Here is a 15,201-nt window from a genome sequence, read left to right on the forward strand (position 1 = left end):
ATTGGGCTAATTCCGCCCGTACCTGATACTTGTCAGGACAAAGAATTGGCTGACCAAGCGTGCATCTCAATATGAGGAGATAATTTCATTCCCTACTCTCTTCCTCACCAGAGTACCCTCTTTTTTTCCATTTGAATTGAGCTCTCATATGAGGCAATTTGTTTGAAACTGGAGACATCAATAGCCATTAGCCTGCTTTTCGAGGCCCAAACATGGCAAGCTAAGGCTGATCTATTATTCATGCACCTCGCTTTTCCCTCCAAACAATGCATCTTATATTTTTTTGTGCATCATGCTGCCAAAACTGACAAGTCAGTGGTTTCAAATAACGCTTTTGAAGCAAAGCTGCTGAATGTTTTACGCTAGCAGTAGGTCCGCTGGTGGAAGAGAGATGATTGTGTCGCTCTGGTAACGTCTGGATTGATGGAAGCCTACTGAGCTAAGAAGGCAAGGAGATCTTCAAGTGAAAGTTTAAACATTTTCAGCATGTTTGAAATCTACACCAATAAGGTCATTGTTCTGTCAGGCAAAAAAATGAGGGAAGTGAGGTTCAAAGTGCTACTGCTGAAGAATGATCCTCATTATTTTTGGTCTTTGTTTTGATAATAAAATAATCTCATTTTATTTTAATGAGATCCCCTTTATGAAGGGTAAAGACCATGGTGTTCAGATAGTCTGTGCATGGTCTTTGACTCCCCATTGGGGAATTGCGCTCACATCTCCAGATTGCACCCGCACTTAGCTGGACTGGTTGCTGGAAGACCAAAGGGAAGCCGAGTTTTTCAAGCTGCCGTTTGTCTGTCAAAGAAAAAGATTTTTTACATAAGGTTTTTCAATATTTACAGTAGCACATGCAAGAAGACGAGTAGACTTTCACTCCACCGTACAGCGCCTGCTGGCGGAGCAAAATCCGAGTTGAGCGATGTTGTTGTTTTGCGTTCTGACATCAGATCTAGATTTTTGATCTGTGGTGAGACAGGCTGTCTACAGTGTATTTCCACAGACTTGGCGAAATAGTCTGTGGCAACATGCTTCTGGTTTCAAACCATCTCTCATTTGTCCTCTAATTGGTAGATTACATTGGAATCTGTTTTATCAAACGCATTTTTATTTTAACATAGGTTTGGAAGCTATCAAAGGAGTGCAAAAAACAAAAAGTTTGTTCAACTTTAAGGTTTTTTGTGTAAACTGTTGCACGAAAGCCTTTCTAAATTTATCAGAGCTCCACATCAGTACAACGCTATACTCTGAGGAGTTTAGGGTTGTATTGGTAAATCCTCCTTGTGAAGGAACCAGGATGTTACGAAATTATACAGACCAAACCAGTTTTACTAGGCGGATTCAATGAAAGGATACAAGCAAAGAGGTTTTTCTGCTGAGAATGTTGGACGCTGCAAATTGTGCAATTCCACCCGCTGCACCCAAGTCATAAACACATGACCCAAAATATCTCTGTGTTTGGGCACCAATCATTTTGAGCTGAACACACAGAGAACCAAAAGGTTGAAGTTGTTTTCATATTTGTAAATTTCACTGGAACTATTATGTAATCATATAAATGTCCCTTGCAAAGTAACTAAACACGTTAAGCTTTTTCACATTGTTGCCTTTTGGGATGGCCATATAGCAAACACTTCATATTTATTTTTGCTAGCAAAAAAAAGAAAAATCGGTACCTTTTCCTTACACTAATTCCTCTTCTTTGTATCGCTCAATCAAAGAAAACCCCAACAAAACAAACTAAATGGTTTATGGTTGTAACATGACAAAACATAAAAAAATTGAAAATAATCAAGGGAGGTGAACACTTTTGCAGAACATTTTCTACAGGGTCATCTGAAGAAATCTTGTTCACAAAAATCAAAATAGTCTGTTTATGCGCCAGTCACTGTGAGGTGAACACACAGAGACTCTTGGGCCTCAAGTTGTTTAATTTTTATGAGTCTTGCTGCAACTATAATGAAATCATATTATGAACTTTACAAGACCCCGCTCAGGCATTTTCCTCCTCATCTGTAAATATGACTCTTGGGCTTTTCTTTGAGTGCCCAACAGGTACACACTGCGTAACATCAAACATTACAGGTCACCGTTCCTTATTAGTTTAGTTCAGCTGAACAAAGTCATCCAACTAGATCCCTGTTATATATTTGTTGTTTTCCGCAGCTCTTATTTGATAAATCTGGTGAAAAGGGAGGAGGTGACTTGCAGTAAATGGCTGAGGCTGGTATCAAACCCCTAACCTGCTGTGGGAGGAATCAGCCGCTCCACGTGGGGCACACAGTCTAAGTGAACTACAGAGGCTCCCCGCAGATCCGGTTCTCCAGCCTCGCTGAAAAAAATCCAGAGCGCTCAGAAGATCAACCAAGCGCAACGACGGTGGAAAGAAATGCTGAAGAACAAAAGTGGATCCAAGAAACAGTTTGAGGAAAAAAAAGGCTGAAAAGCTTAAAGAAAACTCCTAGTGCAAACATTCTTCTTTAGAGCTAAGTGAGCTGTGAAACACGTCCTCATTTGAACATGTGCATGGATTATTAGCAAATCCAATAGTTAACTTTTTTTAGGCCTGGTCCAAGGTTGTATGTAGCCATAGCAGAATTGTACTTTGGGGCCCAGTTTAAGGTACGATTCTCACCATTACATCAACTTTTAGAGAGTCAAGGATAATGAGAGGAAGTTTCATGAGACAGAAGTAGTCACAGGAATATGACCACAGCAGAGCAGAATTAATTACATCATCATTGAAATAAGACTTAAAAATATACATTTCTAAATATAAAAGCTTTCTTTGGTATTCATGAGGAAATATAGCATTGTCACAATCTGATAGTCTTGAGTAAATGTGCTACAGTTTTATAGTGTTGGGACATTAAAGCTAGAATTTAAAATGATCTATCATTCTTTTTTAATAGCAATACTTATATCCATTTATGATGGAAAGACCTCCTTGCCATCTTCCTAATCCTAATTACAACTGGGACTAAAATTAGGCTATTACGAAATGTCAACATTACTTCAAGTCAGAAACACAAAACATCTCAGCCAAATACTTCTATTCCAAATCTACCAGGGTTTAAAATAATTTTGGGGTAAATTGTGTTTGAAAACATCATGATAGTAATCTGGGGAAGGCAAATTTTTAAAATGTTGCTTTTTCAAATGGGTTTCTCAGCTAAAGAGGGTGAGAACCACTAATTTAGACAAATTTAGACTCATAATTCAACCAAAATAAATCATCTTTCTCTTTTTCAAACAGATAGGCTAAGCTGGTTTCTCAGACTTTGGTGTTTCTATGACCTTGAGATTGTGGTGCAACCCTACTGCTTATTTGAAAGCCGTTCGGTGCTGCATTAGTCTTTATTTTAGTTGAGATAAAACAGGACGACATTAAAGTTAACTATTTTATTTCCTTTTCAGTTCAGACGTCACCTTAACTTTCAGTACTGAGTGATTATTATACAGCTCTCATTAAAGAAAATGCTGCTGATTAGCTGCCACCCTCATGTAAGTTTGCTTTATAAGATAAGAGTTGTTTCTGAGAATTAAATCAAAGCTTAGAACAAATCTTCCAACCTGTCAAGAAAGCGGGCCCAACAGTCACCAGGACTCTTTGGAGATGTGAATGTAAGAAGTAGGAAGTATGTTTTGCGCTATATACTATGCTAGTTTGTTTTCTCTGCATGCCTCCCCACACCTTTGGCATCAGTCAGAGCCGGAGTGAAAGTGGTTTCAAGAAAGTACAGCCTGTTCGACCCAAAATAGGCAATATATTTACCTGTTCCATCCTGAAAGTTCTGGCCCAGTTCCCTGGATGTCTAGGTAGTTCAATAAAAATCTGTGCTCTGTATTTTACCTCTATCACAATTTCTTTGCCTTAAACTTACCATGAGATATTACAAGTCTGAATTAGACAGTCAGCACATACCCCACTATTGCAAATTAAACAGATGCTTGATAACGTTCAGGTTTTTGTGATAGAATAAGAGAAATTTCTCCTTGCAAGTGCTGTTGTAATTCATGCCTACAATGACACAATAGAAAAAATTACAGTCACGCCAGCATGTTCTCTGGCATCTCATTGACTTTATAATGTAAAAAAGACTTTAAGATGAAAAACTGTCTGGCAAAAACTTTTGATTTTTTGAAGCCATTTCCGCTCTTAACCCTAGCATGTAGTTAAACCCAGAATTACACAGCTCAGAACTGGCAGAATTAGATTTAAAATGATTTTTCATTCAACAAAGACTTTTGTTTCTGATAGGAATAATATTTTTAGTTACATTTTAGCTAAAAACAATAAAAAAATCATTCAAACTCTTCTCAGTAATCAGTGGGGAAATCCTTACTATTATTTCACCATTTAAACTCTTTTCATAATTACCAGCTTTTCCATGTTTCCCTGGATATTTTGATGATTTATCTCCAGTGATAACCTCCAAGTCTTTAGAAGGGCTCCTTGCCATCACCCTAATCCGTAGTTCCCTTCAGAAAGTTAATTTTCCTGTCAGTCAGAGGAAACATTTTAATAAAATTAAAATATGACTGTGAGGCTAAACCAGTGGAGGATTAACTGGAACTTAACACTGCTAACCAGTCTGAAATGTAAGCAAGTGGTGTTTTTGTAAGCCTGTCCTGTCTAAACTCAGATGACCCTGTAGCCCACAGGCCACCAGGAGCGGCGAAGTTGTTGCAGGGTTTGCTTACACCATGGGCCGGCTCCTGTAGAAATTAAGAAGTAACGGAAACACAGAGAAATGAAAACTTGACACCGTTTACTTGTGGTAACCACTTAGTATTATTTAAATGGTGTATTTTTAAAAATCTGATCATTTCATACATAACATTTTCAAAGCAACCTGTTAACTCTAACTATAAAATCAATGTAGTGCAGTAAAAGACACAATATATCCCTCCAAAAATGTAATACTGTGGAAAGCAACTGACCATCGAAATATCCAAGACAATTAAAACCCCAGAACAGCATTTGAAGACATGCTCTTTTGTTACTTCCCATCGCTGGTCAGTCACCATGCAGGAAATCTGATAGAAACACAAGAGGAAAGGCTATCAAGCTATTCTGTCTCCACGTTGTCAGCAGTTCAGATTAGCTGTCACTTCCCTGAGGGGGAAACAGCTGAAGATGAGAGAGGGTGATTTCTTCTGAATAATTTCATGCTTTGACTGGCAGAGCTCAATAATCTCCACTCCAAGACTGACGTCAGAGAAAGATGGACTGGGCAAATAAAGACCCAGGTGCAGTCTAATACATAAATACAATCATCTGCCCTTTGGGAGGGGGCGCGGGGGGTTGGGGGGAGAAATGCATAAAACGAGAATGAATTCACATTTCCACTGAAGAAATTCCACTCAGGCGGGTTGTTTTCGAGTAGACAAAAGACAATCTTTATTTGTGTGTTTCTCTCCCCGAGCCGACCTCTGCGTACGCCACCGTCCCAACTGAACGACCCCGGCGGCGAAGGCCCGCCCTAAAAACACCACGAACAGAAAAGGAGACAAACTCATACATGACGCTCAGACCTGGAGCCTCTACCAACCGTGGATCACGAACCGGCGGAGAAAAAGAAGAAACGATAGAGGGACAGCATCAGTGGAACAGAAGAAGAGAAGACACATTTTGTTGTTGTTGTTGTAATCCTTCTGAGGCGATAACCCCATCACTGCATTCCACCAAGGAGTAATTAACAGTGATTTTAAATGCTACAAAAATAAGATGGGATAGGGGAACAAGCATTTCCCCTTGTTTGTGTTTTGTACACGTTTGCATGTCTTTGTAAATGTCTACAACTGCACTCTTGTTTTTTTTGCATGTATGCTGGCAAGTGTGGTTATCTGTTTATGGATTGTTACATGGGTGTGTGTGCGTGCGCGTGTTCACAGTGCTTACTCTTTATACTTGAGTCCCATCAAACACACTCTTTCTTTGACTGCTCGCTCTTGTCCGTGCGGGCTTTCACTGTCGCTTTAAGTGTTTGTGTGTGTGTGTGTGTATGTCGTCGGGGTGTGCATATGTGTGTTTTTGTGATGCTACCTCACACACAGCTCGCTCACACACCTCGCCTGATTTGCCACAGTCTATGTGCTTCCCTTATTGGTTTAACCCCCCGGACCCGGGATCAGCTTCAGTCCTTGTTTACGTCCGTCGTGATCCGAGTTGGGCTTCGGGGGCCGATTTCCAGTCAGTTTCGCCCTGCGGGTCCATTTATCTTTCCAGCCCAAGCTAATCCATCAACGACTGAGAGCCCAGACAGGAGAAACTATGTGAGGAAGGAGTCTGAATATTACCCCCACCCACCCCGCCTTTGATGTCTGAAAAAGTCTCAGGGAGAGCAAAAGAGTTGAAGCGGGATGTTTTCTGATTTTGTTTTTTCTCACCATGAAAAAATATATCAATAGAAACAAGTTTGATCTGAAGGTTTCACAGTGGTCATGCAACTTGAGTGTCGCCTCCTTTTCTCACCTGCCCTCCCACCCTTCACCCCCGCCTTCTCGTCGAATCTCAGAGCCATTGATAAATCCTGCCAATCCGAGAGAAGGTACTGTAAGTGACCACAGTCATGACAATACGGAGAAAACAAAAAAACACAAAGAAAACAACAAAGAGGTGGGTGGCCAGTGGTACATTCATACAAGAGAAAGTCCTGGTTCCAAAAGTCACCCGACCCAGACAACATTAGCTAGTGCTGGATACGCCTGTGCAGGCCAGGCCGTGATAAATGCTTTGTTTAGAAACACATAAAAGACAAAACACAGCCCACCTGAAAATCTACATCCCACCAAACCCACCCATGACATCCCACCCAATCCCCCTCCCCGCTAAAACAGGCTATGGTTATACTTGTCGCCAAAATGCAAAGTCAGAGCTCCTGGAAAATCATAGCGAACGCACACAGCTTGCAGTGTTTTGTCAAAGGTGTTTATACCACTTGAACTTTTTCACATTTTGTCACATTACATCAAATTCGCTGTGTCTTACTGGGGTTTTATGTGCTAGAGCAACACAGAGCAGTATAATTGTTCCAACTGTTTTTGCTCATAAAAATGTGAAGAGTGCGGCGCCGATAAGAATTCAGTTCTCTTCTCACAGAGCTCTTTCAGTCCATCATCCGATTATGGAAAGAAACCAAATCTATCAAGAGATGAGTGTCCAACTATGCTAACATGCAAGAAAAAGCTGCAGAGCATTTGAGAGTGCAATGGTGGAGCTTAGATCAAAGTTTTCACATGTTAGAATGGCCCAGTCAAAGTCTAGACCTAAATGCAATTAAGAATCTGTGTCAGGACTTGAAATTTCAAGTTTGCAGACTCTTCATCCAAGCTAATTGAACTGCAGGTATTTTACAGTTAAGAATGAGGCAAGCTGTTGTAGAGATGTGCAAAGCTGGCAGAGCTACAACCCCAGAAGACTTGAAGAGAAAGATGGAATACAGGAGAGAGAACATAAACGCCTGCCACATGTTCATATTTTTATTTATAAAAAAACAAAAACCATATGTTTTTACTTCTACGTCACAGTTATGTGCTATGTTGCATTGCTCTATCATATAAAATGTCAGGAAAATACATTAAAACTTGAGGTTGGAGATTACAAAATTGTAAAAAGCTCAAGGTGTATAAATAAGTTTCCTGGGCACTGCAGTAAGTTACATTTCCCACTCTGCCTTATTTTTTTTTTGTCAGCTATATTCTTTCACACTTTTCTTTTCACATCACAGCAAAGTCCAGGTCACTTTTCTCCTGCTCTCGTCGTAATTACTCTTATCCTCATTGCACTTTGGAGATGGTCTACGTCCTATTGAATTCAAATTTCAATGCGAGCTTGGCCACTTCCAATTCATAGATCGAGGAAGCAGCGAAAAACCAATTTTTGTGCATTCAGGCCTATCGTACGATGCCCCTCTCACTTCCCAAACCCCCCGCCGTGATCGGAAGATAGGGACTGCACTGGAATGACAAGTTTAATCATAGCCATGGCTACATCTAACCCCATCAGTGGGCAAGAGTCAAAAGTCAAAAAAGGACCCCCTGATATGAGTGCTGAGACATTTCTCTTGTGTTTTCAGCTAAAAGGTGCTGTTCCACCGAGGATTCAGGGATAAGAGAAGGAAGGGTAGCTTCCCAGACTGCTTAAAAAAAACCCCAACAACATTGCAGGTAATCCAGGAAAGGGTGTCTGTGGCTGGGCGCCATAAAAGAGGGCTGGCAGTGGAGGGTGGTTGGTGGTCATACTGCAGGTGGAGGTGGGAAGAAGAAGGAGAGTGGAGGACAAAGGGCTTCCCTGAGGGGTGGTGGATTTAGAGGGACAGCCAGCCCAGCCCATCATCCCAGGATGGGCGCTCCGGGAAGAGGAGGGAGACGGGGGTGGGGTAGTCACAGCCTGAAGACGGGTCCCAGGACGAGCGGGGCCAGAGCCGCTAACAGAACCGCCCAGCCTGCACCGGAGCCCGGACCTCCGTCAGTCAGGAACGGCTCCGGAGAATCGTATCCCGACCCATCTGGAACAGAGGCAAAGAGAAGAAAAAGAAAACGACAAAATATCTGAACAGAGAAGGACACGCAGACAGATGCAAAAATAAGACAGACTTTAAAACAAAACAGAAAAAAACAACAACAAAGGAGAGACAAGTGGATATGTCAGGGTGGGGCGGAAGACTGAAAGCGAGTGACAAATCACAAAAAGAAACCCCTCTTCATCCTTGAGCAGCTAATGAAAGGCAAAGAGTACACAGCAGAAAGAAATGCAGAGCCGAAAAGATGGAGACGAAGAAGACGACAGCAACAGAGCTCTGCAGGGGGGTTAACCAACCTAATTACAGTTTAATCACACAGACTCGGAATCTGGAGCAGCTGACACTCACACACACACGCACACTCCCCCCCCCATGCACGCACACACACATCCTCTCACACAGCACAGATATGAAACACAGCTCACTCACACAGTGACAGCATTTCACCGAGGAGATGAAAGTTGCAATGTCAGACAGATTACTTCAACTGCACACAGATAAAAAAACAACAGAAACTTAATGAAAAGCAGCAGCGACGACAATAAAAGAACGTATGTTGTATCAGTAATAATGTAGGAGAGATTTTTCTTCCTCTGTAGTGGAGTATGGAATGATCTGAGGCTGGAAAGCTGTGAAAAAAAAAAGAGAAAGAAAAGCTGACATTCCTTTGTGATGATCTTCAAAGCCGTGCCGTTGTCTGGGGTGTTACTACGAAGGTTTGATTCTTTCAATCAGGTTTATTTTTGAACACTCCTGAGGTCAAATTGGTATTAGATCAAACGCACATGTAATTTTTTATTTTTTTTTCAATAGTGGATGTGTACTGTAGTGTAATGTAAGCCAGAATGTGATCCCCATGTACGTTAGGCTTCCTTTGAGGTATTTTTAAATGGTAGAATCAGAGGCCAACGTGGAACACTAGTGAGAGCACCGAGCCCAATCTGCACCCAGGAAGCCATTTTGGAAATAGATTATTATTATTATTATTTTTTTTAAAGCAAGGCAGCGAAGTAGCGCCTCATCTTCACATTTAGAAACAAGCCCGCCACATTTAGAAAAACAAATCAATAATTAATCTGTTACGTAAAAGTCACCAATGTTGCAAAACTCATGCGGTACTCTTCAGAAGTACTTACACCCCTTGAAGTTTTTCACATTTTGCCACAACATAATCGCAAACATTTATATTTTATTGGCAAATTCATGTGATAGACCAACACTAAAGTGATGCATTGTTTTCAAAATTTCTTTTAAAAGAAAAATACAACTAAAGTATAAATAATGGCAATATTACTTAGTCTCTAGACATCAAAAGGGCCACCTGTGCAGAATTTTAATAAGATAAAACCCACTAACATGCCATCAAAATATGAATATTTAGCCACCTCTGTGCTTGAGGAGTAATGTAATATTGAATATCTTTTCACTTTTATAGATGTTTTATCACAGCCAGACAAAAATGATCTTTTGATTTGATTGATAAACTAATATTTAAGCACACAACTTTTATCTTAAAGGTCTTATTTATGTTTCCATCTAGTCTACAGGGCCACAAACATAGTAATCATGCACATCACACTTGGTTAAGTGGCCATTTGCAGCTCTCTGGAAAATTTTATGTGGGCCCTGATCACAGAGTGAGGCAACTGTGAGCTGGACAATTTTTACATTTCTTTTAAGTCAACAAATTTTACAGACAAATAAAATCATCCAGAAATGAAGAAAAAGATCTGGCTCAACACAAGCTTCTTATCCATTGACCAGGTTTTTGCATTTATCATGATTTTGTAATATTTTAGAACTATTGGGTTTGCTGTGGTGGTGCAGGGGTTAAACAAAACTCACATAAGGAGGCCTTAGTCCTCAACGCGGCCGTCGCAGGTTTGATTCCTGGTGACCTTTGCTGCATGTCTTCCCCCTTCTCTTATTACCCACTTTTCTGTCAATTCACTGTCAAATAAAGGCCACTAGAGCCAATAAAACCTTTTAAAAATATACATATATATATATTTTAGAACCACAAGAATCCAGCAAGTTTTACTCAGACTTGACTTAAGGAAACAATCTAATCCACCCACCCGTCCCCAAAAAGTAAAAAAGAAGAAAAAGCCTGACCCTTTTTGTGTTGTGCAACTAAGCAAAATCCAATCATTTTGTTTGTGTCAATAAAATCTTGCATGTTTTAGTTTATTATTTGAGCAGATAAAGTAATAAATGTCACATAAATAAAAAAAGAAAAAGAGAAAAGAAGACCCACAAGCACTTTCAACTTGACAATTTTGGCCCTGAGGACAAAAAGTTTGTACACCACTGCATCACTTCGTGTTGGTCTAGCACATAAAATTCCACAAAACTGCATAAATGTTTGCCTTGCCAAGGAAAGTAAAAACTTTTGCAAAGCAAAGGTGTTGACTGGTTGGAGTCCTTTCTCGAATCTTCTGAGGAAATCCAGTATGCAGAGTCATGCTGAGGGTTGGTCACCGTTTTTAGAAAGCACTTTTCAGCTGGCTCTGTGATCTTTTTACAAGGACAGAAGGTCTCCCTCACACCCAGCGTGATGCGAAGTGATTTGATGTGAGGTGCGTATGCTACTTTGTGCCTGTGCACATGCACACATATCTCCATGTCTGTTTCCAAATACGTGTGTTTGCGTGCGCGCGGCCTCTCACGTACACTCTTGTGTACACGCCTACGTGTGTAGGCGTGTGTTGTCAGAGTGTGTTTTGTGTCTGAAGGTGTCAAAGTGTTGCCTGGCTGGTCTTTGAATCAGAGCAGAGAATGTTGCCAGGGCATTCCATCAGACCTCTTATTCTCTTCTAATTTTACTTTGATAGGCAATCTGGACCTTTGCGCGCGTGCGCTTGCGTAGGGGTGTGTCTGTGTGTGTGTGTTTAGTTATAGCGTGACTTACCTGGAGGTCTGACATACACCTTCAGCTTTAGACATGCCCGGCCCACATGGTTTGGGTGAGGAGACGCTGTAAACAGAGAGAGATTGGAAAATGTGATCAGTTTAGAGATTGAAGCATTGGTGTAGCTGATTAAATACAGGGAGCATCCAACTGATGGTGTTTAAGTGCTTTATTTTGGGCCAGGTGTCATTAGGTTTTTCATGTTGGAGGTGATGTGGAGTCAATGACAGCGTTTGCGTGTGGAGGGAGTGCAAACACTGTCATTGACTATAATGGGTGCATAATTACTGCGGTGGAGACGCAAGCAGTGTAAATTAGGGGTTAATATACGGTCACTGCATGGACTCAATTGGTTGCCTCCGGGTAGCTGGACACATCTAGACTTCAAAAATAAGGCAAGTGCACAGAATAAGATCCAATAACCTTTGCATTTAATACGCTCATGTACTACTATACTCGTACTTGAGCAAAATTGAGTAAGATTGCTGGATACCCTTTTCCAGGACAAACATATTTTAATCAAAAATATGGAAGAAACAGACACACACCTTAATACTTATTTACATACCAGCTTTGTTGTTCTAATGCTATTTCCTGGTCTTTAAAATGCCAGAAAACTGCATGAAGACGTTTTAGAATATTAAATGAGATATTAAGATTCGCTACTTAGTAACTGAGTAAACTGTTTACCAAATGGGGTTTTACTCTTACCTTTCTGGGAAATCCACTTTTTACTTTTACTTGTATAAAAGAATGTTGTAGTGCTACTCTTACTCTAGTACAATTTTTAGCTACTCTACCCACCCAGGGACCCATATGTCATGATTTGTTGATTTTGAGGAGGATCCAAAGTGCAACAAGACATTTTCAGATACAATCTGAAAAATAATTTAACAAAGGCAGTCCAAAAACACCTATTCAGGACTCAGGGAAAACTAGGAACACACAAACGCAGTCAGCGCATGCATGAACACAAGAACCCAGGATCGAACAATGACACAGGTGAGAAAATATGTACACTCAGGGTTAATCAAGAGAACAAGGAACTAATTACAGAGGAGGGATTAGACACAGCAGATTAAGGCTGAAGAAAATAAGGAAATAATCAAAATACAAACGGATGAAACCCAAACACTATAGAACCGTGACAGCAGATGACAGTACCGTAGATCTTCAGCTAATGCATGTTGGAGGTTGGATCGAAGGATTTCAGAATGAGAAAACTTGCAGAAACATCAACAAAGGAACCAGGGCAAACGCGTGAATAGAATCCAGCAGTGAGAAAAAGAGCCTTAAATACAGCTGCTGGGTGACAATCTGAGCAGAGATCTGAGGGAAGGCTGAATACTGGAGATAGGAGAAGCTAAATGGAAACAGAGAGGATCTAATGAACCAAAATAACTAAGAATTTAAACCAAAATGTAATATAATAGGAACTAGGAAACTCAGCACAAAAGATGAAGAGACTAATGGTAGCAAGCTAAATAAAAACACGGAGCGGTGTAACTTGCTAAGGAACATTTAACCAAATGTCACTGTGGGCGTATATTTGTAATTGACCCTTTATGGGGCATTTGCCCCTGTGTGAATTTAAGAAAATCCACAATAAATTGCATTTTTGTATCCAAAAATTTTGTATCCAAAAAATCAGATTGGATACAAAAATCCAAAATCGGTATCCAAAAAATCTGATTTTTGGATACCGAACATGGCCAAATCTTGATTTAACAACGCTTTCTTGGCAAGGACTCTGACTTTTTAATTTGAAGTTTCATTAAAGATCTAAAAATGTGTGCAACGAAAAGACAGAAACTAGGTGTTCTAGACAGATATTCAGCTATTTTCCATGTAAAAACTGTGTATTCAAGGTGATGATGTGAGTTTATAGAATATATAGAAAGTTTATTGGCGTTGGCCTTTTGGCTTCAATCAGAAATAACAAATAACTCCAGCTGAGTAATGCGGGCCTGTTAAATGCATCCCTCCTTTCTCTCGGCATAATTTAGTGGCGCTTCCTCTCAAGCAGTTTTACAATTATTCAAATTGCCTGCTGGGTTATCCCATCACGACTTACTTAACCCTCACACTCTATGTCACGGAAAAATTAAAAGTTAAACATTTTTAAAGTAATAACGGACCCTCTCATCTTTATTTATTTATTTAAACTGACCTTCAGCTTTGAATTTACTATATTTTTTTCTTCTTATTTTTATTTTTAATCATGGCCACTCACCATTTTTTAAACTAGTGCTGCAGCGGTTTTAAAAGCCAAAGTTTTACATAAACTAATTAGAAGAAAGGGTAAAAAGTCCCAAATGTTTCCATGTTTTGGTTTTAACACTCATACTCCTATTTTTGTTTAACTCTGTGTAGCAGCAGCACAAAATTGACTTCATCTGCATGTTAGACTATCAACACTTTAAGAGGTACTTTGACTGTATATTTTCTCAACAAAGACTAAAGTTTCTCAAAATGTCTAATTTCTTATATTTAAATAGCTAAAGTTTTACAGTTTTTAAATAATTTATATATTTTTTCTTTGTATTCTTTTGTCAAACCTATACAAGTTGAATTTCTCAGGTCTGGATAAATATGGAAAAAAGATAGCTTCTGTTTCTGAGCTCCTAATCAGTCTCTAGTGTTCAGCAGACTCACTTTTTTTGGTCCGGTGTTAATTTTCCAACACTCAACGTATTCTGCCTGCAGGTAACTACTCTTTTTGTCAAAACCAGATTTGTGAGACAAAAAGCTGTTCTGTTGACAGATTCGTCCTCCTGAGACGGAGGAACCAGAAGAGCTGGATTTACAGAGAGAATAAATTACATTCAGTATTAGATGACATTTGAAGGCAGCTGCACTTTTTATTTGGTGGAGTCAGAGTAAAGGGAGGTAAATGCAGATGCTTGGCAGATTCTTCCAGTTTTAATTTGGAAATCTTGACAAACATGTATCCCTTTCTTTCCTTCCCACAGTTATACACTACTTTGTGTTGATGCATCATATAACATCTCTGTAAAATCCACTGAAGTTTGTGTTTGTAATGTGATAAATGACAATCTGCAAGTCATCGTCAGAAAACCGCATCAGTGTCTAACGTTAGCAGTCATGTTATTTGGCTATTTTTCGTAATTAAATCAGAAATACATCCCGAATGACACACTTCTGATTAAACTAACCATTAAAAATCTGTCAAATTGTGGAATTTATGTATTTATTCATGCAGTCTTTTTGATGCAGTAAGTCTTTCATATGGCTGAGGTTGTTATTTCAGGTCCTTTAAAGCGCTCCTGAACCAATGTTCCTGAGCTTGTGAAATTCTATAAACACACTGAGCAATGTAAACAACTCTGTAATGGATCAGCCTGCCCAATGGGATTCAGTCACACTCACATTCACACCTAGGGGAAATAGCTGCCTCTCAAATCGACCTGACTTGAATGTCTTTGGAATTGGAAAGGAAATCCATGCAAAATCCCAGCAGATGCAAGTCCCTACTTGCTGTGAGGTGACAGTGTTAACCACAGTGCCGCTGAGTGGTCTGGACTTTATACTTCTACCCCCTGAAAAGAAGGGGAAGAAATGCAAAAAAAAAAAAAAGAAAAAAGGGAAAAAAGTTCCAGTGATTCAAACTTCAAAGTATAGTGGATGAAATTGAATCAGGGTTTTTAGTCCCACCTCACTCTGATGTGAAATAGAGCTGGAGACCTCAGAGGAGATGGTGGCCAGAGTTTGACCACTCAGGCATGTCGCCGTGCACACGCC

General features: G+C 40.0%; 1 protein-coding gene across 2 annotated transcripts in view; it reads right to left on the minus strand.

Annotated features, from left to right (window-relative positions):
- Positions 1-5,379: 5,379 nt before the first annotated feature.
- The window catches only part of LOC102231931 (ephrin-A2-like), a 111,662-nt gene continuing 101,840 nt past the window's right edge, over positions 5,380-15,201 (minus strand). The window contains exons 3-4 of one of the 2 annotated variants that reach the window (XM_005799253.2): positions 11,440-11,505; positions 5,380-8,513 (exon numbers count right to left, since the gene is read on the minus strand). In XM_005799253.2, coding sequence (XP_005799310.1) covers positions 8,389-8,513; positions 11,440-11,505 — 191 coding nt within the window. In that variant the 3' untranslated portion in view covers positions 5,380-8,388. The remainder of the gene's footprint in view (positions 8,514-11,439; positions 11,506-15,201) is intronic. The other variant, XM_023353148.1, reaches the window with a different exon arrangement.

The sequence above is a fragment of the Xiphophorus maculatus genome, chromosome 19 (assembly GCF_002775205.1).
Source record: "Xiphophorus maculatus strain JP 163 A chromosome 19, X_maculatus-5.0-male, whole genome shotgun sequence".
Classification (NCBI taxonomy): Eukaryota; Metazoa; Chordata; class Actinopteri; order Cyprinodontiformes; family Poeciliidae; genus Xiphophorus; species Xiphophorus maculatus.